Here is a 24,926-nt window from a genome sequence, read left to right on the forward strand (position 1 = left end):
GCACACGAGACAGATAAAACCGAGATGCCGCGCGGTCGGGGGGATTGTCCCTGGGGCATTGTCATTAACTGCGGTGGTTCACTTGGCGCTCGTTGAATGGTGACAATTGAGAGTATACCGGACTCCGTGCTTATGCTGGCTAATTGTTGTTATACTTTGCGGTGATTGACTGCACATGTATTCCTTTTGTGTTTGTAGAGACGGCTTCAATCAAGTGAAATAAAGCCTTATACTCCGAAGGTTTTTCTCTCGCATTCATTTCAGCTGTGCGGTGTATAAACACGACGCCTGTAGAGTACGTGGTTTAATCCGTCGTGCGAGCGTGGTGCACGGGGTTACCGTGCAGGGGTGCTGTATCGTGGAAGGTTTGTCCTCGCCGGGCACGTTGTATCGTGTGTGTGTGTTATTAAAGTTGATTTCAACCTCCCCAGGACTGGTGCTTGGCCTCGGTGCTCCGTTGGGGATTCCCTCTAACCCCTGTGGCGTGGTGGCAGCGTCGGGATACCATTCCACGCGCTCTTCACCCCGGAGACCGCGATCGGCAGAACGTCCCTGTTACGAGAGCCATCTTCGAACCCCAATCGCACCTCACAAGAAGGTGAGCGGCCAACCAGCTCACTCTGTAGCTGTCTTAAACATCGTCTGTACAACGTGCCCGTCGTCAAAATGGTCGCCACACACCGTGCACCAAAGCAGTGGTCACTTCGCAAGAGTGAAACTGTGAACTCATTCGAAAATTTGACACAATTTTCTTTATATTGTTGCGAATTCGCGCCCGCCGACGTGCGAACGGCCACGTGACTCGAATCGCGGCACGTCGCCCACCGGACGGACAATTCTGTCGTGACCCTCTCGGACTAACGCCGGGAGCTAGTCACGGGTGGGCCTTTCGGCCTCACCACGATCGAGCCAATCGGCCCCCCGCGTGGGATAGGGTTGTTCGCCAAACTCGACCTACCTAAGTACCCACGCGGAGGATAGACCGGGCGATCGCACCTCGCCGCAGGTCGACTCCGGACACGGGCCACTTAAGTGATCCATTCCGTACTATCGGGATAACCGAGCGGTGTTAACGTCGGCCTCGACGGTTCCGATTAATTATCGGGCGTATTAAGCCCACGACCAACCCTTTGTGTGAAGCAAGATGGAGATTCAATTAAAGAAAAGACGAAGCGAAACGGGAAAACGGTTCAACATGATGCACATTTATTCCGCGGCACACGGAGAGCACACATATACAATTAAACAGAATGCACATAAAGCAATTGCAACAAAAGAAACACAACAATGCAGATCTACAACCGATTACGCGTACACAGGGCAACACTTACACAGTTTTACTTCACCAGACTGGCGCCACACACACACGTTTACACAGAAACAAAAGAAAAGGGCCACCCTCAAAGACAAGGGGGCAGACGGGGGCTGTGGGCCAATATTTGCGCGGGACCTGAAAGAGCAGTCAGGTCCGCAAGACCGGGTGGATCCTACCCGTGTCTTTGTGATGAGCTGCAAATGTGGCAGCGCGGCGGTGCCCCAACTTCGTGCTCCTTCACGGGTTTCGTTGGCACTGCTTGGAGTGGGGTGGGAACGGGAGCCCCTTTTCGCACTATATCAGCGCGGGGGAAAAAGGGGTGGGGGGGGAATTGTTGATGCTCTGGGGAAAGAGGATAGCTGGCTTGCTTGCTCCCGTGACGAGCGATTCCACCGCGACCTCGTCGCCGACCGCCGTCTTCCTTGCCTCGGACCCGAGCTCCTCGGTCTCTTCCCCAATTCTCCTCAGCCGACTGCAGCAAACCGCCTGTATGCCCTCGCCTCCCGACTCCACTCCGCGCTCCAACCCGACTCTGCCCAAAACACTCTCCGCTCTTCCAAGGCCGACTCTCCGCTCTTCCAAGGCCGGCTCTCCGCTCTTCCAAGGCTGACTCTGCTCAAACCGACTCTGCCCAGATTCGCCCCGCGCTCGGCGCTTTATAGGCCGGCAGGAGAACCCATATGCAAATTTCTGGATCAGAACGAGCTCGGGGGTGGAGCCACACTCACCCATTGGACGGAGAAAAAGGGGCGTGAATCTCCCCTGATCCTAGAATCTGCATATCTCGATTCTACACCGACGCGCCTGGAGGCGGGGCCAAACCGCCCCGCGCTTGCTGATTGGACGGATCAGAAGTGGGTGTGTAGCATTCCTGATCCGAATTCTCCTCGGAAAGGCCGCATTTTGCACTCGCGGCTCGGCGCGCGTCCTGTACGAGCCCAGGACAGCCCGACGCCCGGTGTTCACAGGTGGTGCGGGAATGGCCGCAGAAGGAGAGAAGTGAAGGTGGTGGAGGGTTTATGGTGGTGGTTTATGGCCATGGTGCCGTTTGGAATGGCGGTGATGCGATGTTTGTGGGAGCGAGTTGTGAAGGTAAAGATCATGGCTGTTGGCGTTGTTGTTGTTGTGAAGCAGCGTTGTGGTTGGTGGTTGTTGTGTGATGGTGGTTGGTTCGTGGTTGGTTCAAAATAAAGATAGAACAGAAAAACGGCTATCTCAAAGGGTCGCAGCCCGAATGAATCACATTTATTCCCTCTAAACAACGGGTTTGGGGCTAACTACACATGTACTTACAGAGATATCTCACCTACAGGACCTGAATGGTGGTTTGCGAATTTCCACAACCGCAACAATATTTTATCACTCGATCCCAACTTTGCGCCCTTCCTCGCTGAGGGCGTCACCTAGGAGAAGAAGAGCAGAGCGTTCCCTCTTCGTGGACTTGTGGATGATGGTGAGGATGTCCCTGTTGTGCAGCGTCACACTGCCCAACAGAAGGTCACCGTACTGGAACTTCTGCTGGGTCAGATTGCAAACTACTGCCCTGTGATATCCCGCAACACCATAGTCCGAAACTCCACCTCTGTAGTCAACATATGGCAATCGATTCGACAATATTTTGGATTCCAGTCGACAGGCGCACACTTCATTGACTTTGCAGCGACACGCCATAACCCCGAAGAGCGCCATGAAGACCTATACCAACGCCTGATGGCGTTTGTGGAGGATAACTTGCTTCGACAAGATGGCGGCATCTTCCACCATAACCAGGCGACCACGGAAGATGAGGAATTATCTCCCTCGTTGGAGAACTTTATTGTGCTCACATGGCTTCGCCTTGTCCACAGTGGACTCCCCGGACTCGTCAAACAACGCTATGGAACTGAACTCAGGTCCCGCACTTTAGCCTCCATCAAACCAGAGATATCCCAGGCGCTTGAATCACTATTAGATGAGCTCCATGCTGCTGAAGATACAACGTCCTTGCGCACTTCAACGTCTCGACCACAGGTCCCCCGCCCGGCATCGTTCCCATCATCGTCAAAACCTCGTCAAGTCTTTTTGGGGACTCGTTCCAACAACCTTACGAAGTCCTGTCCCCTCTGCAAACAAGTACGCCGCACTGATTACGGTCATTTCCTCAGTGAGTGTCCTTTCCTCCCCGAACCAGATCGTCGGTACATCGCCAGAGCACGCCATGTGGCTGATATAACTGAAGAGTCAGACGACGAGTCTGGAGATGTAACATATGCCCATATGGACAAGGTAGTTAATAACATAGACTATACAGAACCGTCCACTATCTCGCGTGTCCAGACTCACCAGTCTCCATTTCTGGACACCTTCCACGGCCACCACACAACCCGAGTTACCATCGACAGTGGGGCCACGGGTAACCTGATTCGTGAGACAACTGTAAGGAGGTTTGGAGCCAAGATTCAGAAGAGTGCACAGTCCGCTCGTCAGGCTGATGGGTCTTCCCCTCTTCAAGTGGTTGGTGAGACCAGACTGACACTGACTCGCGGCGGAAGGGAATTTCAGTTTGAGGGCCTGGTTGTCGAAAATCTTGACGTAGAAGTACAAGCAGGAACACCTTTCATGGAGTCTAATGACATCTCAATCCGCCCTGTGAAGCATCAAGTTATCCTGGGTGACGGCACCACATACGTTCATGGTTCTCAGGAAGGGAGTCTTAATCGCCATGCAGTACGCCGAGCTCACGTCGTACGTGCCCCACCCCACACAACTACTCTGTGGCCCGGTGAGTTTATCGAAATGGTCCTTCCATGTGACATGTCGAGTATCAACTCAGCGTTCGCACTGAAACCTCGCACGGATGCCCCCAGTGCGAGGTCGCTTCGACCCATTGAGTACTGGCCCCCACCGAGTGTCATCCGTAGCATCGGCGGGAATGTTTGGATCCCCAATTTAACTAACGAACCATGAGTTCTCAAACGACATGAATGAACAATTTTGCCAAATCCGCCTTGTGTACATACCCAAATAACACCCAGATGACTATACCGAGACCAGCCCCCCCCCCCCAAATTAAAACGCACACTCGCTTCACTCTCAGGACACTCTTCGACTGTCACCCTCGACCCTGACAACATGTTCGCACCTGACACACGATCAAAGTTTTGTGCCCTTCTTGAAGAGTATGATGAAGTGTTTGACCCAGTGTTCCAAGGCTACAATGGTGCTGCAGGCCCTTTTGAGGCTGTGGTTAACATGGGCCCCATTCAGCCTCCACAACACAAAGGCCGTCGACCACAGTATGCACAAGATAAACTGTGTGAACGACAACACAAATTTGATGAACAAGAAAAGCTTGGAGTCTTTGCTCGCCCTGAGGACATGGGGATTACTGTGGAATACCTGAATCCTTCATTCTTGATCAAGAAGCCCAGTGGCGGGTTCCGCTTAGTCAGAGCCTTTGCTGATGTGGGCCGATACAGCAAGCCCCAACCCTCTCTTGTGCCAAACGTAGATTCCATCCTCGGCAAAATTGCTCAGTGGAAGTATCTAATTCCTACCGACCTTACAAGTGCCTTCTACCAAATCCCATTATCTCGCCAGTCCATGAAGTACTGCGGTGTAGCCACACCCTTCCGGGGAATACGTGTATACCAGATCCGCTATGGGTATGCCTGGATCAGAGACGGCACTCGAAGAACTCATGTGTCGCGTCCTTGGTGATCTCTTAGAGAAGGGGACCGTCGCCAAACTCGCTGACGACCTCTATTGCGGTGGTGACTCATTGGACGAACTTCTCCAGAACTGGAGAATGGTGTTGCAGGCTCTGCGTAAATGTCGACTTCGCCTCTCTGCTACAAAGACAGTTGTATGTCCAAAGAGCACCACCATCTTAGGATGGATCTGGTCTAATGGTACTATCCAGGCCAGCCCACACCGTGTGGCTACACTCTCTACTTGTTCGGCTCCTGAGAAGGTCAGGGGAATGAGATCCTTTATCGGGGCATATAAGGTTCTCGCTCGTGTTATCCTCAACTGCTCCGCTCTCTTATCCCCCTTGGATGATGTTGTGGCTGGATGCCAATCACTGGACAGAGTTCTGTGGACTGATGAGGTACATTCTGCCTTCCACAGAGCCCAAGCTGCTCTTTCGTCAGCTCGTACAATTACTCTTTCTCGTCCAAGAGATCAGCTATGGATCGTGACGGATGGTTCTGTCAAAAAACACAACATTGAATCAACTCTGTACATCACGCGCAATGGAAGACCTCACCTTGCGGGTTTTTTAGCGCAAAGTTACGCGGACGCCAACCTACCTGGTTGCCATGTGAAGTGAAGTCCCTTTCCATTGCTGTATCAGTAAAACACTTTAGTCCTTTCATTATCCTATATAAACATCATGCATCCATCCTCACTGATAGCAAGCCGTGCGTACAAGCGAATGAGAAGCTCTGTCGTGGCGAGTTTTCAGCGAGCCCTCGTCTATCCACATTCCTGTCCACCGTCAGCCGTTATCAAGCGACCGTACGACACCTCGCAGGATCCGCCAATGCCCCCATCTGATTTTGCCAGCCGCAATGCACCAGACTGTACCGACACCTCCTGTCAAATTTGTGCATTCATAAGATGCGAGGAGGAGGCCGTAGTCCTGCAGGTGTCAGCCCAAGACATTATTTCCGGCCGAACCAAACTGCCTGGATAGCAGTTCAGGCAGAGTGCGCAGACTTAAGGCGGACTCATGCCCACCTGATTCAGGGCACCCGCCCATCGAAGAAAGCAACCAACATCAAGCATGTCAAACGTTACCTCCAGGTTGCATCACTTTCCAAATATGGCCTAGTTGTCGTCCATCGGGACGAGCCCTTGTCCTCGGCATGTGAGTGCATTATTGTCCCACGTCAGGTAGTCAATGGCTTACTAACAGCATTACACATTCAACTGGATCACTCGAGTCGTCATCAACTCAGTTCTGTGATTCACCGCTATTTTTATGCTCTTGACTTGGACAAAGCAATCGATCAGGTAACCTTGAGGTGTCACCAGTGTGCTGCATTGCGCAACATTCCTCATACCATTACCAAGCAGTCCACTGGAGAACCCCTTGGTGCTGTTGGTGTATCCTTCGCAGCAGATATCATCAAACGCAATCACCAGCTAGTTCTTATATTGCGAGAATGTTCCACTTCCTACACTACATCGTGCATTGTGGAGAATGAACAACACATCACTCTCCACAACAACTTGATCCGCTTATGCATAGAGCTCCAGCCATTGGATGGACCACTTGCTGTCATCCGCACCGATCCGGCTCCCGGCTTCACACGTCTGGTCCACGATGAGCTTCTGAAACATCACCGGATGTGCATCGAGATTGGTCGCATTAAAAATCCCAACAAGAATCCCATCACCGAGAAAGCAGTTCGTGAATGTGAAGACGAACTTCTACGACAGCAGCCGATGGGAGCACCAGTAACTCCACTAACCCTCGCACTGGCCACCGCCAGTATGAACTCACGAGTTCGTGCACAGGGACTGTCGGCCCGAGAGATGTGGTGCCAGTGGGATCAGTTCACCAATCAACAAATCCCTTTCTCGGACTTACAAATGATACAAGCCCAACACCATCTTCGTTGCATTAACCACCCCCATAGTGAGAAGTCGAAGGCACCCATGGGGTCCGTCAAGCCCAATGTGTCAGTGGAAGTTGGTGATTTGATCTATTTGTACTCTGAACGTAACAAGTCATGCGCAAGAAACCGCTACCTCGACTCTGCCACCGATGGACCCTGGTGCAACATACGTAAATTTGTGGGGTCCCAATTGAGGAGTGCAGCTTATCGGGTGAAAAAGTCTGAATGCTACAAAGTCCCAGACTACTGGAAGGATACACTCCCACTCCCTCGCAATCGGGGATATGGTGTTGCACAACAAACCGAGGACGTATGCCTCCAACCAGCAACAAAACCACCAGACCCCCCATTCATCCCCTATGAGCTGTCTTCACCTGCCGACAGTACTGAATCCTTCCCAATCCCCAGTAGCCAGGTACCAGATCTAGGTTCTGATGCATCCCCGAGGCTTGACACCTGTAGACCTGGTTACTTCAAAGCCATCGGCGACACCTGTGAGGAACATCCAACTGTGTCCCCAACCGTCTGGACACCAAGACGCTCCAATCGTGTACGTTACCAGCCCAAACACTTCAAGGAATTTATTTTGGATGCTTGGAGTCATATTGTGGTCACAATGCTTGCAGAAACTGTCATGGGGCAGAATAATCCCCGAGACCTGAGGGCAATCGACCCGGTGATGGTCTCAGTATATCTGACTGACTGGTACATGATTTATGTGACCTCCTCCAGGTTAAGTGACCGTTATCCTTGTTTAACTTTGTGTACTCTGCCTCAGTATTTGAAGCCATGTACTGTCACCTACTTTCTTCATTTATAACACCAAGAATGATAGTAGATAAATGACCTTGTAAAAAAAAAAAGTGGTCACGCCAGTACAGTACGCGGTTTAATCCGTCGTGCGAGCGTGGTGCATGGGGTTACCGTGCAGGGTTGCTGTAGCATGGAAGGCTTGGCCGAGCCGGGCACGTTGTATCGTGTGTGTTAGTAAAGTTGATTTCAACCTCACCAAGACTGGTGTTTGGCCTCGGTGCTCCGTTGGGGATTCCCTTTAACCATTGTGGCGTGATTGGGTTTTATTTCTATCTTGTGAATATTGCTTAACGCGTGCACATGAGAGAAGAGGAAACAACAACAACAACACAATACCATGGCAATTTGGAATCCGTGTCGTTGCCTATGACCCTTATGCTTCCGTTTTTTTTTGCTTCTGTTTTTTTTTTGTTTCCGGTTTTTGTCATGGGGAATGATGCATGCCGGGAGATAAAGGCATCGTCGGAGACATGAAAGACCCAAATAATATCAGACATGGTGTATATTTCCTCCACTGATTTTAATAAAGATATCTCCCGCCTCATCCAAAAATAATTTTTAATCATGATTTACATTATTTGATTGCTGATCCCGGATCCAGGCCAAAGTAACCGGAAATTGCGTATACACTTGTGAACAAGTTATAGGCAAAGTCAGAAGCGAATGCAAGAAGAATACTACATTCGCTTCTAGTATTAATTTTTTTAGACGAGATCCTGTTCTAGGCAGTGTCGTTGTCGTTGTGAAGGTAATGTTGAGGATTTTTTTTTTTTCAGATGAGATCCTGTTCTAGGCAGTGTAGTTTTTGTTGTGAAGGTAATGTTAAGGTATTATTTATTTTTTAATAGCAAAAAGACTTTAATATTATATATTTCAGAAGTGAATGGAAGAATTCTACGTTCAATCTAGTATTTATTTTTTTCGATGAGATCCTGTTCTTGGCGGTCTAGTTGTCGTTGTAAAGGTCATGTTGAGGTAATATTAATTTTTTTTTAGATGAGATCCTGTTTTAGGCGGTGTAGTTGGCGTTGTGAAGGTAATGTTGAGGTAATATTTATGTTTTTCAGATGAGATCCTGTTCTTGGCGGTGTAGTTGTTGTGAAGGTAATGATGAGGTAATATTACTTTTTTTTAGATGAGATCCTGTTTTAGGTGGTGTCGTTGTCGTGAAGGTAATGTTGAGGTAATATTTATGTTTTTTAGATGAGATCCTGTTTTCAGAGGTGCAGTTGGCGTTGTGAAGGTAATTTTGAGGTAATATTGATGTTTTTTAGATGAGATCCTGTTCTCGGTGGTGTCATTGTCGTGAAGGTAATGTTGAGGTAATATTAATTTTTTAATAGCAAAAACACTTCAATTTTATATATTTAAGAAGCGAATGTAAGAAGAATTCTATGTTCAATCTAGTATTTATTTTTTTAGATGAGATCCTGTTCTTGGCGGTGTAGTTGCCGTTGTGAAGGTAATGTTGAGGTTATATTTATGTTTTTTAGATGAGATCCTGTTTTAGGCAGTGCAGTTGTCGTTGTGAAGGTAATGTTGAGGTAATATTTATGTTTTTTAGATGAGATCCTGTTCTTGGCGGTGTAGTTGCCGTTGTGAAGGTAATGTTGAGGTAATATTTATGTTTTTTATATGAGATCCTGTTCTTGGCAGTGTAGTTGCCGTTGTGAAGGTAATGTTGAGGTAATATTTATGTTTTTTAGATGAGATCCTGTTCTTGGCGGTGTAGTTGTCGTTGTGAAGGTAATGTTGAGGTTATATTTCTGTTTTTTTAGATGAGATCCTGTTTTAGGCACTGCAGTTGTCGTTGTGAAGGTAATGTTGAGGTAATATTTATGTTTTTTTAGATGAGATCCTGTTCTTGGCGGTGTAGTTGTCGTTCTGAAGGTAATATTGAGGATTTTTTTTTCTTTCGATGAGATCCTGTTCTAGGCAGTGTAGTTTTTGTTGTGAAGGTAATGTTCAGGTAATATTTATTTTTTCACAGCAAAAAGACTTTAATTTTCTATATTTCTGAAGCGAATGTAAGAAGAATTCTACGTTCAATCTCGTATTTATTTTTTTAGATGAGTTCCTGTTCTTGGCGGTGTCGTTGTCATTGTGAAGGTAATGTTGAGGATTTTTATTTTCAGAAGAATTCTACGTTCAATCTGGTATTCATTTTTTTATATGAGTTCCTGTTCTTGGCGGTGTAGTTGTCGTTGTGAAGGTAATGTTGAGGTAATATTTATTTTTTTAGATGAGATCCTGTTCTAGGTGGTGTAGTTGTCGCTGTGAAGGTAATGTTGAGGATTTATTTTTTTCAGATGAGATCCTGTTCTTGGCGGTGTAGTTGTTGTTGTGAAGGTAATGTTGAGGTAATATTTATTTTTTCATATCAAAAAGACTTTAATTTTATGTATTTATGAAGCGAATGTAAGAATTCTACGTTCGCTTCTTAAATATATCAAATTAAAGTCTTTTTGCTATGAAAAAATAAATATTACCTTAACATGACCTTCACAACAGCAACAACACCGCCGAGAACAAGATTTCATCTGCAAAAATAAATATTACCTCAATATTACCTTCACAACAACAACTACACCGCCTAGAACAGGATCTCATCTGAAAAAAAAAATATGAGAAGCGAACGTAGTATTCTTCTTACATTCGCTTATGACTTTAACTTTAACTTGTTCACAACTGAATACGCAATTTCTGGTTACTTCGGCCTGGATTCGTGATCAGCGATCAAATAACGTAAATCACGACAAAAAATTATTTTTTGATGATGCGGGAGATATCTTTATTAAAATCAGTGGAGGAAATATACACCATGTCTGATATTTGGGTCTTTCATGTCTCCAACGATGCCTTTGTCTCCCGGCATGCATCATTCCCCATGACAAAAACCGGAAACAAAAAAAAAAAAACAAGCAAAAAAAAAAACGGAAGCAAAAGGGTCATAGCCAACGACACGGATTCCAAATTGCCAGGGTATTGTGTTGTTGTTTCCTATTCTCTCATGTGCACGTGTTAAGTAATATTCACAAGATAGAAATAAAACCCAATCGTGTTTATACACCGCATTATCCCTGTGTCGTAAGAGACGACCAGGGTTGCGTCAGGAAGGGCATCCGGCGTAAAACATGTGCCAAATCACTATGCGGATCATATGGATGATCCGCTGTGGCGACCCCGAATGGGAGCAGCCAAAAGAAGAAGAAGAAGTGTTTATACACCGCACAGCGTTAAAAAAAAACCCGGAAGCAAAAGGGTCATAGCCAACGACACGGATTCCAAATTGCCAGGTGTATTGTGTTGTTGTTGTTTTTGTTTCCTATTCTCTCATGTGCACGCATTAAGTATGAAGCTCACTGCATTCGCTATAAATAACCAGAAAGTTTTGCATGTCAGGGGACCTTTAACATAATCAAGTGAAACTTGGTACATGACTTCATTACCTCCACCACCAAAGGTGGATGAAGCTTGTGTTTTCACCTCTGTCTGTCTGTTCGTTACTTGCAAAAATATAAGATTTTTCAAGTATCTTGGTTGGTCTTTTGCATTATTCTGTCTGTCTGTCTGTCTGTCTGTCTCTTTGTTTGTTTGTTCGTACGTCAAATCGCCTACAGGTCACAATTTTAAACTGATCTTCACGAAATGTCACCACATGGTGGAGTTCATCAAAAGCAAGAAGCCTATTGTTGTGGAAGTCAAAAGGTTAACATAGGCCAAAGGTCAACAACTTTGTCAAATTTCTAAAATCCTCAATTTTCATCCAATTGGCTAGAAAATTGAACAGGATTTATATTTCAGGTCACTGAATTCAACCACCAATTATTTTGGTGGTCAACATAGACCAAAAGGTCAACCACTTCGGTGAGATTTCTGAAATCCTCAATTTTCATCTGATTGATTTGAAATTTGAAGAGGATTTGCTCTTCAAATTGAGAGATGGGGCCCAAAAGAATAGGGAGGAAATAGGGAGTTTTTCTTTTTTACTCCCAAAAATAATAGGGAGTGAAAAACAATATACAGGTATTGTTTTTGGTCTTACCTCTCAATGGTGAAGAATCATTTGAAAAATTTTCGAATCCGGGTCCGGATTTGAATCTTAACGAAAATAGAATCAATTGGTTATCACACATCCAACATGTCCACCAATGTTCATCCAAATCCGTCAACAACTTTTTGAGATATCATGCAATATCGTTGTTTCGCCACAGCTCTCAATGGTGAAATATCACTTAAAAATTAAATAACGTATTCAGATCAAGATTCAGATCTTCACCAAAACTGAATCTTTTCTTTCTTGTCCCACATCCAGCATGTCCACCAAGTTTCATCCGAATCTATCCACAACTTTATGAGATATTGTGCTTTATATCGTTTTTGGTCCAATCTCTCAATGGTGAAGAATCACTTCAAAAAATTCTCAAGAGGTTATGGATGCATTCTGCATCCAGAATGATCCAGATCCAGCCCATTAGTGGGATATAAAATGTGAAGTGTTCAGCAGGTAGAGGTATGCGCTTTTCCGAGTACCGTTCTATTTCATTCTGTTTTGGCAAGTATCACTCTGAGTGATTTTTAATTTGTTTGTTTGTTTATCCGCACAGAATTTCATGTTTTTCTCCACAACCACTTGTCAGATTGAGACAATTTTCACCATAAGAGCAACTAATCTTGTAAGATGTTTTACAGACAATTATGATGTCATAGGTCACTTGGTGTGGTAGCCATGTTGGAAAAGCGGAAAAACTTTGGACCTCTATCTTTGAAACTGCACCAAGTTAAAATTGAAACTTGGCACGTGGAAAGTACTCCTCATGGGGAATAAGTGATTCTTTTATGACATCACAGGTGCCTTCTTTATGACGTCATAATTGCATAGACCTCTACCTCTGATCAGTCTGAAAATTTTTGAGGGTCATCGAATGATAAAATGGTGCGCAGAAAAAAAAAACTGATGATGTCATCGGTCACGTGATTCGGCAGCCACATTGTTTCTTTTAAAAACAAACCCTCAAAAAAATCTTCTTCTCTGAAATGGTTGAACAGAACGAGGCAAAACCTTATTACAGCTATGACTGCCTATCCATGACTGCCTGGAACAAAAGGTTCACACAAATGACATCATTGGTCACATGCTATGGCAGCCATATTGGATTTATCTTGATACCAATAAAAAAAATCTTCTTCTCCAGAATGGCTGGACAGATTAAAGGGAAACTTCACACGAATATTCCCTAAGCCATGGGTGTACAAGTTTGTTGAGGAAGAATTGATAGGTCACATGGTTTGGCAGCCATATTGGAATGAAGAAAACTATTAAATCATGTTTTCTCTGGAACAGCTTAATGAATTGATGTGAAACCTCAGTTATGATCTAGTAGTGATGGGGAATACAGTTTTTAAATTTCAAATTGATCAGATGCATGGTCTGGCAGCCAGTATTATTTAATTTTTTGGTCTGTGTTCTTTTTGTTTTTTGATATTTTTCTTTTCTTGAATAAGGCTCACCTGGCTGTGCCTGGATGGGTTCGAGGATAGAAGAGTAGCAGCTGAAATGTGAATCCTATCCAGGTTCTGATGAATTCATCTTTTCTTTTTGCTTGTTCGGGTTCATTCTGATTACTCCAATGCAGAACCGCACCTATTTGGTCTTCCATTTGATTTGAATTGAGTTTATTTTAATCCCATTCTAAATTCAATTGAATAACAATAATAATAATAATAATAATAATAATAATAATAATAATAAAAAACATGGGTCAGGTGTCCAATCAAAGCGGGACATCTTGGTACTCGGTCATCACTGCCAGCAGTTATGAAGTGGCAGTTCTAATTGTGTCTCTTATAAATTATGTCACACACCAGTACTCAAAAGCCACACACAATACACCACACAAAACAAGTCCTGGTACGGGTCTGCAATATCGGATTCCTCTTTTTCTTGTTTCCATTGAGTGCAATTCGCTCCATTCATAGTTCTTTCCATTGTGTGTATTTCTATTGTGTGTAATTCACCGCATTCATCGTTATTTTAACCAGCAGATACCCGTCGTAGACAGGTATGGGGGACAGGAAAGATCACAATACTCGGTTACGGTAGTTTCTTTGGATGTTTTGCGTCACATTCAACAGCTCAGTTCATGTCGGTAGCGTGTCTGGGTGCCCATGGTAGCGTTTGAGACCGGTCGCTTTAGATTGTTGGCCTTGACACATCGTGCCGGATGAGTAACACCAACGATTTGACATATTCATCGTTTCTATATGACCTCCATCAACAGATTAACAACATGGCAGGATAAAAGTCATAAATGCTGAGTTGAACAAATGTCCTGAACTCATGGACTTAGTTAGGTAAAGCACGTCGTCTGGGACCCGGCCGTCGGTTTGCCGCCGAACGCTGCTGATTGTGACGTCATTGATTCCCTCTTTGAAAATTCTATCTATTTTCGATTTTTTGAATCCGCTATCACCTGCGTAAATACATGGAACACATAATGTGAAGATTTCGGAAGTATGAACAGAATATGTTCGGAGAAAAGTGTGTTTGAAGTTCCAGACTTACGCCCATTATATTATGATTGTGTATTTTTGTTGTGTGTGTAATTCACCCCATTCATCGTTATTTCCATGGTGTGTATTTATATTGTGTTTCATTCGCCCGATTCATTGTTATTTCTATTGTGTGTAATTTGCCCTATTTGTTGTTATTTATTAGCCCCTGTTTTGGACTAAGTCGATTTTCATGTTTGTGTGTGCATTTGTGTGTCCACAACCATATCTCGGACATGTATTTACCAATTTTATTCATACTTGGTGCTAAGACAACACATGGTGGGATGAATATGCACACCATTTTGTTTTGCGAAACAATCAACGATGGCTGAATGACGGCCATTTTATTTGCAAACCCCCCCCCCCCCCGATGTTGAAGACGTCTTCAACAATTTGTCATACATGCATTTACCGATGTTGTAATTTGGCACACATGAGGAATGATGGTTTTCATAAGCACCTCATTTTGTTTCTTGAGATCAGATCCAAGATGGCCGACTGGTGGCCATTTTGTTCCTGAAATGTGTCCCCAACCATTTCTCAGACATGCATGGTCCGATTTTATTCAAACTTGGCACAAGCACAGTACATGATGGCGTACATGTGCTCCTCACTATTTTGCAAAATGATCAAATATGGATGACTGGTGGACTGGTAGCTATTTTAATTGTAAAAAATATAAATCAGGATCAAACACATCCTCAACCATTTCTTGGACATGCCTTTACCGATCTAGTTCAGACTACGCACACAAATAATGAATGATGGCTTACATAAGCATATAGTTTTTTTTCGAGAACAGATCCAAGATGGCCGACTGGCGGTCATTTTACTTGTAAAACATCAGATGTTGAACACATCCTCAACTATTTCTCGGACATGCATTTACCGATGTTGGCACACATATAACATATGATGGCTTACATGTGCATGTCATTATTTTTTTGAGATCAGATCCAAGATGGGCAACTGGCAGCCATTTTGATATTTAAACGTGTCCCCAACAATTTTTCAGACATGCATGATCCAATTTTTTTTCAAACTTGGCACAAGCACAGTACTTGATGGCATACACGTGCACCTCACTTTATTTTCTGATCTGATTAAAGATGGCCTACTGGTAGACTCGTGGCCATTTTAGTTGTAAAAAAACAAAAACAACAGGTATCGAATACGTTCTCAACAATTTATCGGACGTACATTTTCTGATACTGTTCAAACGTTGCACACAGATAAAGAATGATATGCTGCATATGTATGTCATTTTCGTTCGAGATCAGATCCAAGATAGCTGACTGGTGACCATTTTGTTACTTAAATATTTCCCCAACCATTTCTCAGACATGAATGGTTTGGTTTTGTTCAAACATGGCACAAGCACACTACACGGTGGCATACATTTGTACCTGACTTTATTTTGTGATCTGATCAAAGATGGCTAACTGGTAGACTGGCAGCCATTTTAGTTGTAAATATATAGGGGGCAAGCTCTTTAACTCCGTGCAGCAAAATTACTTAAAAAAAGGGGCTATGACATATTGTCGTTTTTACAATTGCTTTGTGTGCATTTCTATTGTGTCTAATTCACCCTATTCATTGTTATTTGTATTGTACGTGTTTTTTGACTTTTGCTGTTGTTATTTGTATTTTATGCAATTTGATATTTTTGGCATTGATTTTTTTTTTTAATGTATTTTGACTTTACTCTACTTTGATTCTTCTTACATTTCTATTTTCTCTTTCTTTTTATGTGGCCAACTGATTTTTTCCGTTTTTCTGCACTGAGATTTTTTTGTATTTGAAAAGTGCTATGTAAATAAAATTCATTATCATTATCATTATTATTGACTGCTAGAATTAGTTTGTGGATGTTCATGATCCCATGGTGTCATTTGAAAAGAATAGGCTTGATCGTTGTCACCAGCACCCTGAACAAATTCCAATTTTTTGCCACCTTCAGTTGAACATCAGGACTGACCAGCTCGTTCGTGAAAGACTTCGGCCAAAGAACATTTCCTGGCCGCTACCACACAAGAAGGTGGGAATAATTTGGGGCTGTGAAAGAAGTAGTAGTGTGGGAGTTGGAGTGATTTGTGAATCTATGAATCTGCCATTGAACCTGACTTTTAACATTCTTCTTCTCCACATTTACAATTTGCATTTAGCTGCTGCTGTCAAGAGTTTTTGAATTTAGTTCCTAATCGTCTTGGTGTCGAAAAGAAGTATTTCAAATATATAAAATGCAACAACACGACATTGCAAATACTTGGAGAGGTCACAATTAAACTTTGCACTATGAATGAGCATCACAATAATCAATGTGCAGACTGACGTCATTCTGAATGGATGAAATACATCTATGACATCATCACAGCCTGGCACACACTCGTCAAAACGACCTCAAATAAAATCGTTTTGGGGAACTTTTTGATTCCATGCTATACTTTTGCTTGCTGTTCTCTTTGTAATGGATCATACTATTGTATAATGTAACCATGACCTGAATTGTAAATCAAATAAGCAATTCTGTGTCAAAAAAACAAAACATTTGGAATGTTTTATTTTCCCCTTTCCCAAACTGACTTGATGTTTAAATTTAGATCGATCTTATTTAATAACGCCCCTTGTCACACCACGAGCAATGGATAAGTGTCGGGGCGCGTGTTGTAACCATATAGAGCAAAGATATGCGAGCAATGCCAATTGTAGAAGTGCATGGAATTGATTTTGATAAGCACAAAGAGTACTTCTTCACACAGTACCGATTCCACGGGAGTTTCTTCGCCTTACAGGGCCAAGTACTAAACTCAGCAACACGGTTTCCCATGTGAAATTGATCGTGCACATCAGAGTACAAAATACACTACACAAAGAGTAAGATGCAAACAATGCATTCAGAAGAATACCATACTTTTATTGTTTTTATCTTGAGCTCAAGGCAAGTTTAAAGGGGAACCCAAATGAAAACTTTTTATTTTCCTGAAAACCATTGTGAATCATTAATCACTGTCGAATTTGAAGGAGAAATTTTTTTTTTTTTTTTTTTTGCCAATCACAAATGTGCTGAAAAAAGTCCTAAAGTGTCGATTTTTCATTTTCTACAGTGACGTCACACCCAGAACCCACCTTGAGCCAAATGGCAGGTTACATAGAGAAACTGTTTTGAGCTCGGATTCCGATCCTGATTCCACCGTCATTAGCAACTCTGAAGGTTCTCCGTTTGTTGAAACTGGTGAGTGGGATTTTGAAGAAATTACTGGAGACAATGCCTTCAGAGGAATTATGGAGCCGTATCGTTTCGAGGCTTGTGTGAGTGATTCAGACGAAGATGGTGACAATGGAGGTGTTAGTGAAGATCAAAATGCCGGTCGCATGTTCACAACACATTGGTTGGTTTTGTTTTTCCATTCGATTGACGATTTATAAGGTATTTTGTATTGATTGATAAATCAGTTATATTACTGGAGCAGAAACATGGCACGGACACAGCACAACGCAAACGCAAACACAGAAACAGCATGGATAGGGACACAACATGACACAGCATGGCATGAACATGGACACAGCACAGCATGGACACAGCACATATTTTTGTCCTTTGTCCCACCATCACAGGCTAACCAGGTGTCCTGGACATGTTAACCAGGTGTCCAATACGTGCACATGTAAGCCACCATTCATTGTCTGTGTGCCAAGTTTGAACAAGATAGGTAAATGCATGTCCAGGAAATGGTTGAGGACGTGTTCAACATCGGGGGGGGGGGGGTTACAACAAAAATGGCCATCAGTCTACCAGTCATCCATCTTTGATGAGATCACAAACTAAAGTGAGGTGCACGTGCATACCATCATGTATTATTTTTGTGTGAAGTTCAAACAAAATCGGACGGACAGACAGACGAGACCCAATCCATAAGCCCCAATTTCAGACCAAGTGCACCATTGTTTAAACAAAAGCCTGGTGATTCTTTTTATTATTTCAATTCACATAAACCAACTGTGTTATCGGATGAAGGTTTTAGGTGATCGAGTATTTTCTACTTTATATGCTACTCGATCGTAGAACTCGTTTCCTTTAAAATTTCGTGCTTCGTCAATTCGGATTTTTAAAATCTCTCCCAAAAATCCAATCATTTTACAAATTATTTCTCTTAATTTATCATTTTCTTCCCATCGTTGTAAAGAACTTATAAATTTTGCTTTTGAATGAAAAAGCACTTTATAAGAAAGTGATTGATTGATTCATTAATAACAAGTGGGATTTTTTTTTTCTTTTTATACCTGTCAAGTTGAAGACAAGTCTTCAACACGATAAAAGCTTTCATGATGATCACTTTGGTGAAACCAAACTCAACATAAATTTGATTCCATATAGCAGCAACATTGCAATTCTTTATGAATTTGTGCTTCTCATTGAACTAAAAATTTGTGTTCGTGTTCATTCGATTTGTTTTCGTGTCGTGTGTCATGCTTTCATTTTCAGACTCCTGGAAATGCATCCCAACTCGGCAATAATCCTGACACACAGGGTGTTCTAAAAAGACCTGAACAACTTTCCTTGTTGATATATTTATAACCACAAATGATACAATGATACTCTTTGTTTCATGTGATGCAAAAACTCATAAAGTTTTCTGTATTTTCAGGTCTGGTGGTTTAATGGAACTCAATCCAAATGACGGACCCAAATGCAAGGCGTTTTCCTTGGAAATGCTCAGTCGCATGGAGGATGACGGAGATTACCTAAAAAAGGTCATGTTCACAAACGTAGCTTGCATTCATGTATCAGGGAAGGGAAACAGGTACAATGTGAGGATCTGGGGCTCTGAAAATCCCCACGTGGTCATTGAATACATACGTGACAGTCCAAAGGTCAATGTGTGGTATGGCCTTCTCAGTTCTCCATGACCGCTTGGGGGATCCGTTCTTTTTTGCGGAGGATACAGTGACCTCAACAATTTACATGAACATGTTGGAAGGATTCGCCTCCTCACAGACTGAAGACCTGCAACCCAATATCATTTTTCAATGAGACGGCGCTCCCCCTTATTGGGCCTTAGTCATTCGAGCCGTCCAGAATGAAAAAATTCCAGGTCGCTGGAATGGCTGAGATGGACCAATTGCATAACCAGACGATCACCAGACATAACCCCCCTTGATTATTTTTTTTTCTGTGAGGGTTTGTCAAAGATGTTGTTGACAACACCAAGGTGGCAAACCGCAGGATCTTCATTCCCAGATCACACTGGTGGCCGCAAACATGCTGAGATGAACATGGCAAGAACTCAAGCATGGCCTTGATGTCTTGCGCGTGACAAATGGAGCTCATTAAAGTGTATTGATGGTGTGCACAAACTTTTATGAGTTTCTGTATCAGAAAACCAAAGGGTATCGTTGTATCATTTGTAGGACTACATATTGTTGTGTCCAAGCCGATTAAGACCGACACTGGATGGATGGGCCGAACTGGCTTTTTACTCCATCAGACGACATTCCAAATTATGGTGGACTACATGCGCGCGATTGTGAGGAGAAACACGAGAACATTAGCTCTTGTAAAACCAATGGGTTTATTTCCCGCAACCAAATAACCAGGGGAAGATTGACCTCATGAAAGGAATACATCGGTGGGTTTGGAGGGAAGGAAGGGATTGTAATTAATAAACAATTATATACAATGAGAATAAAATATATCTAAAGAAACTAAGGCGCCTCACACTAGATTTAATCGCATGAGAAAAGGACAAAAACTGGGTGGCTTATCTCTGGTAGTGGTAAAAAAGCAAGTGATGAGCAGGACAATGAGGGGACTAAGGCACACGGGTATGTCGACAAATGGAGCAAGGCAGGAACGAAGAAAAAGCAGGCAGGCACCGCAAAGCAACCATTCTTTCCTTGTTTCACCTGTCTCCTCGTTGCATCCCCAACTCAACTATCCTCAAAGACGATCTCCCTCTCAGAGTCAGTTCTCCCCAAATGTCCCTTTTCTCCTCAGACTCTCATCCTTCTCGGATGCACCGCACCCACGCGGTCTTTGGCTCCTCTCTTCTCGGGGCAACAAAAACTCTCCTCTCGGAGGCAATCCAGGCTCCTCCCCTATCTCTCTTTGGACTCGCTCTGCCCCTCGGAGGCGATCTAAGGCTCCACCATTCTCTCTTGCTTTCTTGCCTGGCAGAGCCCCAAGCCACCCGATTCCACCCTGTGGGATATTTTAAAAGGGTTATATGCATGATTACTTAACCGTAATCCCTAACTAATAATTACAACACACCACCCCCTGTATGGTGCACATTCGAACAAGACGATCCTGACGCTGACACCTTCCTACTTACTACATCGAGACTGGCTAACAACCTGTACATTCACCATGTTACTCCATACATTCCTATCTGCTCTCTGGTAATATCTACCACCCCCCCCCAACAAACATAACAATTTATTAACAACCAGAGTTGTCCAAGTCTTTTTGGAACACCCTGTGTTGCCACTATCTGAGACATTGCCTCATATGTCCTTGATATTTGTTTACAACTCCAATGACATGCTCTAATATCATTGTCTTGCATATAATGTATGAGAGCTCCTCATGAATCTAAAAACGTACTTAGGACTGCAGAAAACTTCAAAGTTTCCATTGTGTCTGGAATTCTCCATATGGAAGCTGGTCATGTCTGTTGCCCCATTATGAAGATGTTAATATGCCGTCAAACATCATTAGGATCAGCGAAAGCAGCATATGATCACATCATCAAGAGGAAGCCATTTCACTAAAATACCACAGCCAATGGCTTAATGCAATTGGAAAATACCATGTGATCTTAAAGTTCCCAAATAAAGCAGGAGACGGGAAAGCCAGTTTTGTTGTGGTATGCTATGGGTGCCGTTCATAGTTGAAAATGGTCATTCACATATGACAGGCAAACACCTGGGTGCATTCATTTGTTTACAGTGCTGTATTTTCTGCCAGAACAGAAACCACACATTGAGATACCAGCAAGCTGTGTAACACCTCCTCTTTGCAAAGACACTGTGGGATCTTTAATGGTGACAAACGAATTCTTGTAAACTGTTTCCCAGCCAGACCATATGCACTGTAACTCAATTTCATGTCTGGAAACACCAGAACAATATCGTATTACTCATCGTGATCATCACGTAGGCTACCATGCTGTATGCAGAGCATTATTGGTGCTGCCGGAGCAGTTATGCGGCTACAATCCCGGACAGGTCCCCAATTGGACTCAGGAAGTTCGGGCAGGAATTTGGAATTTATTCCATGGTGGCAGCGATAGCTCACCTACTCTTCGTGAAGGACGCTGTGGGATCCTTAACGTCCACAAACTAATTCCGCAGACTGGTACGTCCAGTTATTACTTCTATCTGAGGGATGCCGCACACATTGATAAATCACCCTGCCTGTGAAACACTGAGATGATCGTTTATAGCTGGGCCGAGATTCAATCACAGGCTCGACAGCTTTGAGGTGAGTATGTGTACCTTTTAAACCACCTGCCAGTCCCATAATAGTAACCCTAATAATTATTATTTTGTGTGGCAATCTGCATTCCCTTATTGGAAGCACAAAATACTGACAATGATGCATTAATTAAGGCTTTCCATTTGCTAATCACCTATCTGCAAATATTGACCAGTTTGCCGGTCTACATTGCGGTGCTTTCTCTTTTGTTACCGCCTTTCTGCGACTCCCCTCCAATGCTCTCTGCAGTGCTTCACTCCCTTCCCCATTCTTCTAGCGTCAAGGCTGATAAGACATCCTGCCCCACCTTTCTCCCTTCTATAAAACCATCATCACCAGCTCACTTTAGCTAAGCCTACGCATTTGCCACCAAGTGACATCATGCCTGCTAAGGTAGTGGCCAAGAAAGGTGTAGAGAGCAGCGCAAAGAGTGCAGCGTCTGCAACAAAGCCTGCGGCCCCAACTGTAACTCAACCCCCTGCACCTGCACCAGAGTCAGAATCACCGCAGACAACAGCGTTCGACCCCAGCAAAGTAACGGTATGGAAAGTTTTCACCCTAATTTTTCAACTTCAACATTTTTTTTCAATGATGTACCTCAATGTCATAAATGGGTTTGTTTGTTGGTGATCCCGTGAGCTACAAGACTGCAATACCGTGGATAGGCATTTAAAAGGACAGACAACAAAGATGACAGTGTCAATTTTACAGCAACATATTGGGATAACAGGTTCATTGAACGGATGACTCATCCCGATCAAAATCTTTATATTACACTCATGGAGAGAATCCCCCACATTGAGGTTTGGCTTAATTTTGTATAATTTTACAGTTAAAAAAAATTCGATAAACACTATGAACCTTAACTCCTTATACTCTTGACAACCAAATATAATTATGATTTATTTCATCGTTTTCAATGTTTTTTGTTTTTGCAATTCTCAAAGAAACGAGGAAAACTTTAGTTTTTTTGCTAATTTAAAGAGTAAACACTCAATAATTTCCATTGTTTCTACTCTCAATGCTAGGTTCCAATCTCCGGAACATGAATGCACATCGTCTTTCCAAAAGGGCTTTAAGTAGCTTTCAAATCTGCTTACATTTGTAAATAATTTTGCTATTCTCTGCCAAACAATATTGGATATGCTATTTTTCCTGATTTATCTGACTTTGTTGAGCTGGCCGAGATAAACATGTCCTCTTTTCCTCCCCGCTCTCTGCCCATACTGATATCTGTTCCAAGTTTTCCCATTCCTTCTGGCATGCATTTCCCTGTGGCATCTTGTACCAGCCGCTTTTAAGCCGTTGCTGTGATATCCATCACTAAAGAACCACGTAAGAGCTTTTAGAGTGCACAAGTAAAGTTACTGATAGCAAACAAGCTAAATGTTTATTTTTGGACTGAGTTTGACATAAGGGTTCTTATTCACCTTGAAATGTTCCAAAACGGGAAAGGAACAGCTCGTGAATATTACCGGAGTAGAATTTTGATCAAGAGTTATTATTTCCGAATTAAGATAAAGAAAAATTTGCTTTGGCTTGAAGGAGATGAACATTTTTGAGAATTGTTTCAATGATCTGTTCTATTTTCAAAAAAATTAACTTATAATAATGATGATAATGATTTTTTTTTTAAATTATACTCAGAGGTAGTGAGTGTACTGATCTTTCAGATGCATCGTTTGGGTTCGATTCCTGACTCAACTATGAATTGTTGGACTGGTCTTCACAGTCAGTGTTGCAACACTAAGTGCCTCACCCTAACCCTAAAGTTGTTAAAATTTTGTGGAGCAGTCCTCACATGACATTTCTGTTAAGTAATTTCGAAAATTTTGCAGGTAGATTAGATTTTTTTGTCGTTGGTTGGAAAAAATGATTGATTCGATATCCCAATAATTAAGAGACTAATTTTTGATCTTCGATATGTTGACTCGGGTGATAGCAGGCCAGCGAGACTGGAGTCAAGCCAGGCCGAGCTCAAGGTTGTACTAGCAGCTGGTTAAGCAATGCGGAAGGTCAAACTGAAAGCCAACCAGACTGGCCAAGCAGACAAAATGGAGGCCGGCCTAACTTGAAGATGGAGTTGCACAAGCCCAAGCTAACATGGCAGAGCGTTAATTGTGCCAGCGGGTGGTTTGACTGTGTAATGGATGCTTCAACAGGGTGAATGAGTGGCCAGCACCCTCTATTGGTCACAATCCTTGCAGCAAGTTCTGGTGTGGGCCCTGTGGCACATGGTTCATGAAGAGATGTGATTTTTTTTGATTTTGTAAACCATAGGGGATGGCTTGCCAGCTTAACTTTTGGTAGGACTCCACTCCAGGCTCCTAAAGTCTAGTGGTCCCCAATGTTGATGGGATGACCACACATTCTGGCCCTGTGGGCTGAGATGTGTGTATGCTTGATGATGTGCTTTCGATTTTGGGCCAAAAGTGCATGCTTATATTAGCTTGATATTCTTGAATGGACGGTGTACCTTGGCTGTAGGGCTGAGATGTACATATTTAGCTCTGCCACAATGTCTGATTACATTTTAGCCTTTTTAATTGAAAAAAAGTTGGCTTCATAATGGGCTGGTAGTCCCCAAACGCAAAAATATTTTTAATGTATTCATCCTGGCCCTGTGGGTAAGGATGTATTTTATTGAGCTTTGCTTTAGGGCCAGGTGCATCTGCATTTACTTGACAGTGTACTTTGGTGTTGGGGCCCAAAGTATACGTGATTAGCTTAGCTTTGTGGTGTGTGTGTGTGTGTGTGTGTGTATGAATGGGTGTATATATATATATATATATATATATATATATATATATATATATATATATATATATATATATATATATATATGCGAATTGTGTGTATATCATTTAAAATGGAACATCGGTTAGAGTTGTAGTCTGTGAAACACAGAACCACCACCCACTGCTATAATAGTGGGGCAACTTAGCTAAATATAGCATAACAATTGTGCATTTTGTGAGGAAAGCACCTAATTTGGCACACTAGTAGCCTAACATATCAGGAACAGATTTGGATATTGGGCCATCTCAAATTCAGCCGCTGATGGCAGTGGCAGCCATTTTCCACTGCCATCAAAAATTTTGAGATGGCCCAATATCGAAATCTGTTCATAATATGTTAGGCTATTGGTGTGCCAAATTTG

The 24,926-nt window shown here is 43.1% G+C and overlaps 1 protein-coding gene and 1 long non-coding RNA gene across 3 annotated transcripts in view; both read left to right on the forward strand.

Moving 5' to 3' along the window:
• Positions 1–366: 366 nt before the first annotated feature.
• Positions 367–21,766, forward strand: LOC147029526 (uncharacterized). Its single transcript, XR_015055723.1, has 4 exons — positions 367–598; positions 16,250–16,327; positions 17,394–17,521; positions 18,936–21,766. It is a non-coding gene; the product is annotated as an uncharacterized LOC147029526 (long non-coding RNA).
• Positions 21,767–22,082: 316 nt separating this feature from the next.
• The window catches only part of LOC147029527 (myosin light polypeptide 6-like), a 97,490-nt gene continuing 94,646 nt past the window's right edge, over positions 22,083–24,926 (forward strand). For both annotated transcript variants that reach the window (XM_085872631.1, XM_085872630.1), the window contains exon 1: positions 22,083–22,306. In XM_085872631.1, the coding sequence (XP_085728757.1) occupies positions 22,148–22,306 (159 nt within the window). In that variant the 5' untranslated portion in view covers positions 22,083–22,147. The remainder of the gene's footprint in view (positions 22,307–24,926) is intronic.

The sequence above is a fragment of the Eptatretus burgeri genome, chromosome 3 (genome assembly GCF_056783735.1).
Source record: "Eptatretus burgeri isolate ZD-2024b chromosome 3, Ebu_testis_v1, whole genome shotgun sequence".
Taxonomy (NCBI): Eukaryota; Metazoa; Chordata; class Myxini; order Myxiniformes; family Myxinidae; genus Eptatretus; species Eptatretus burgeri.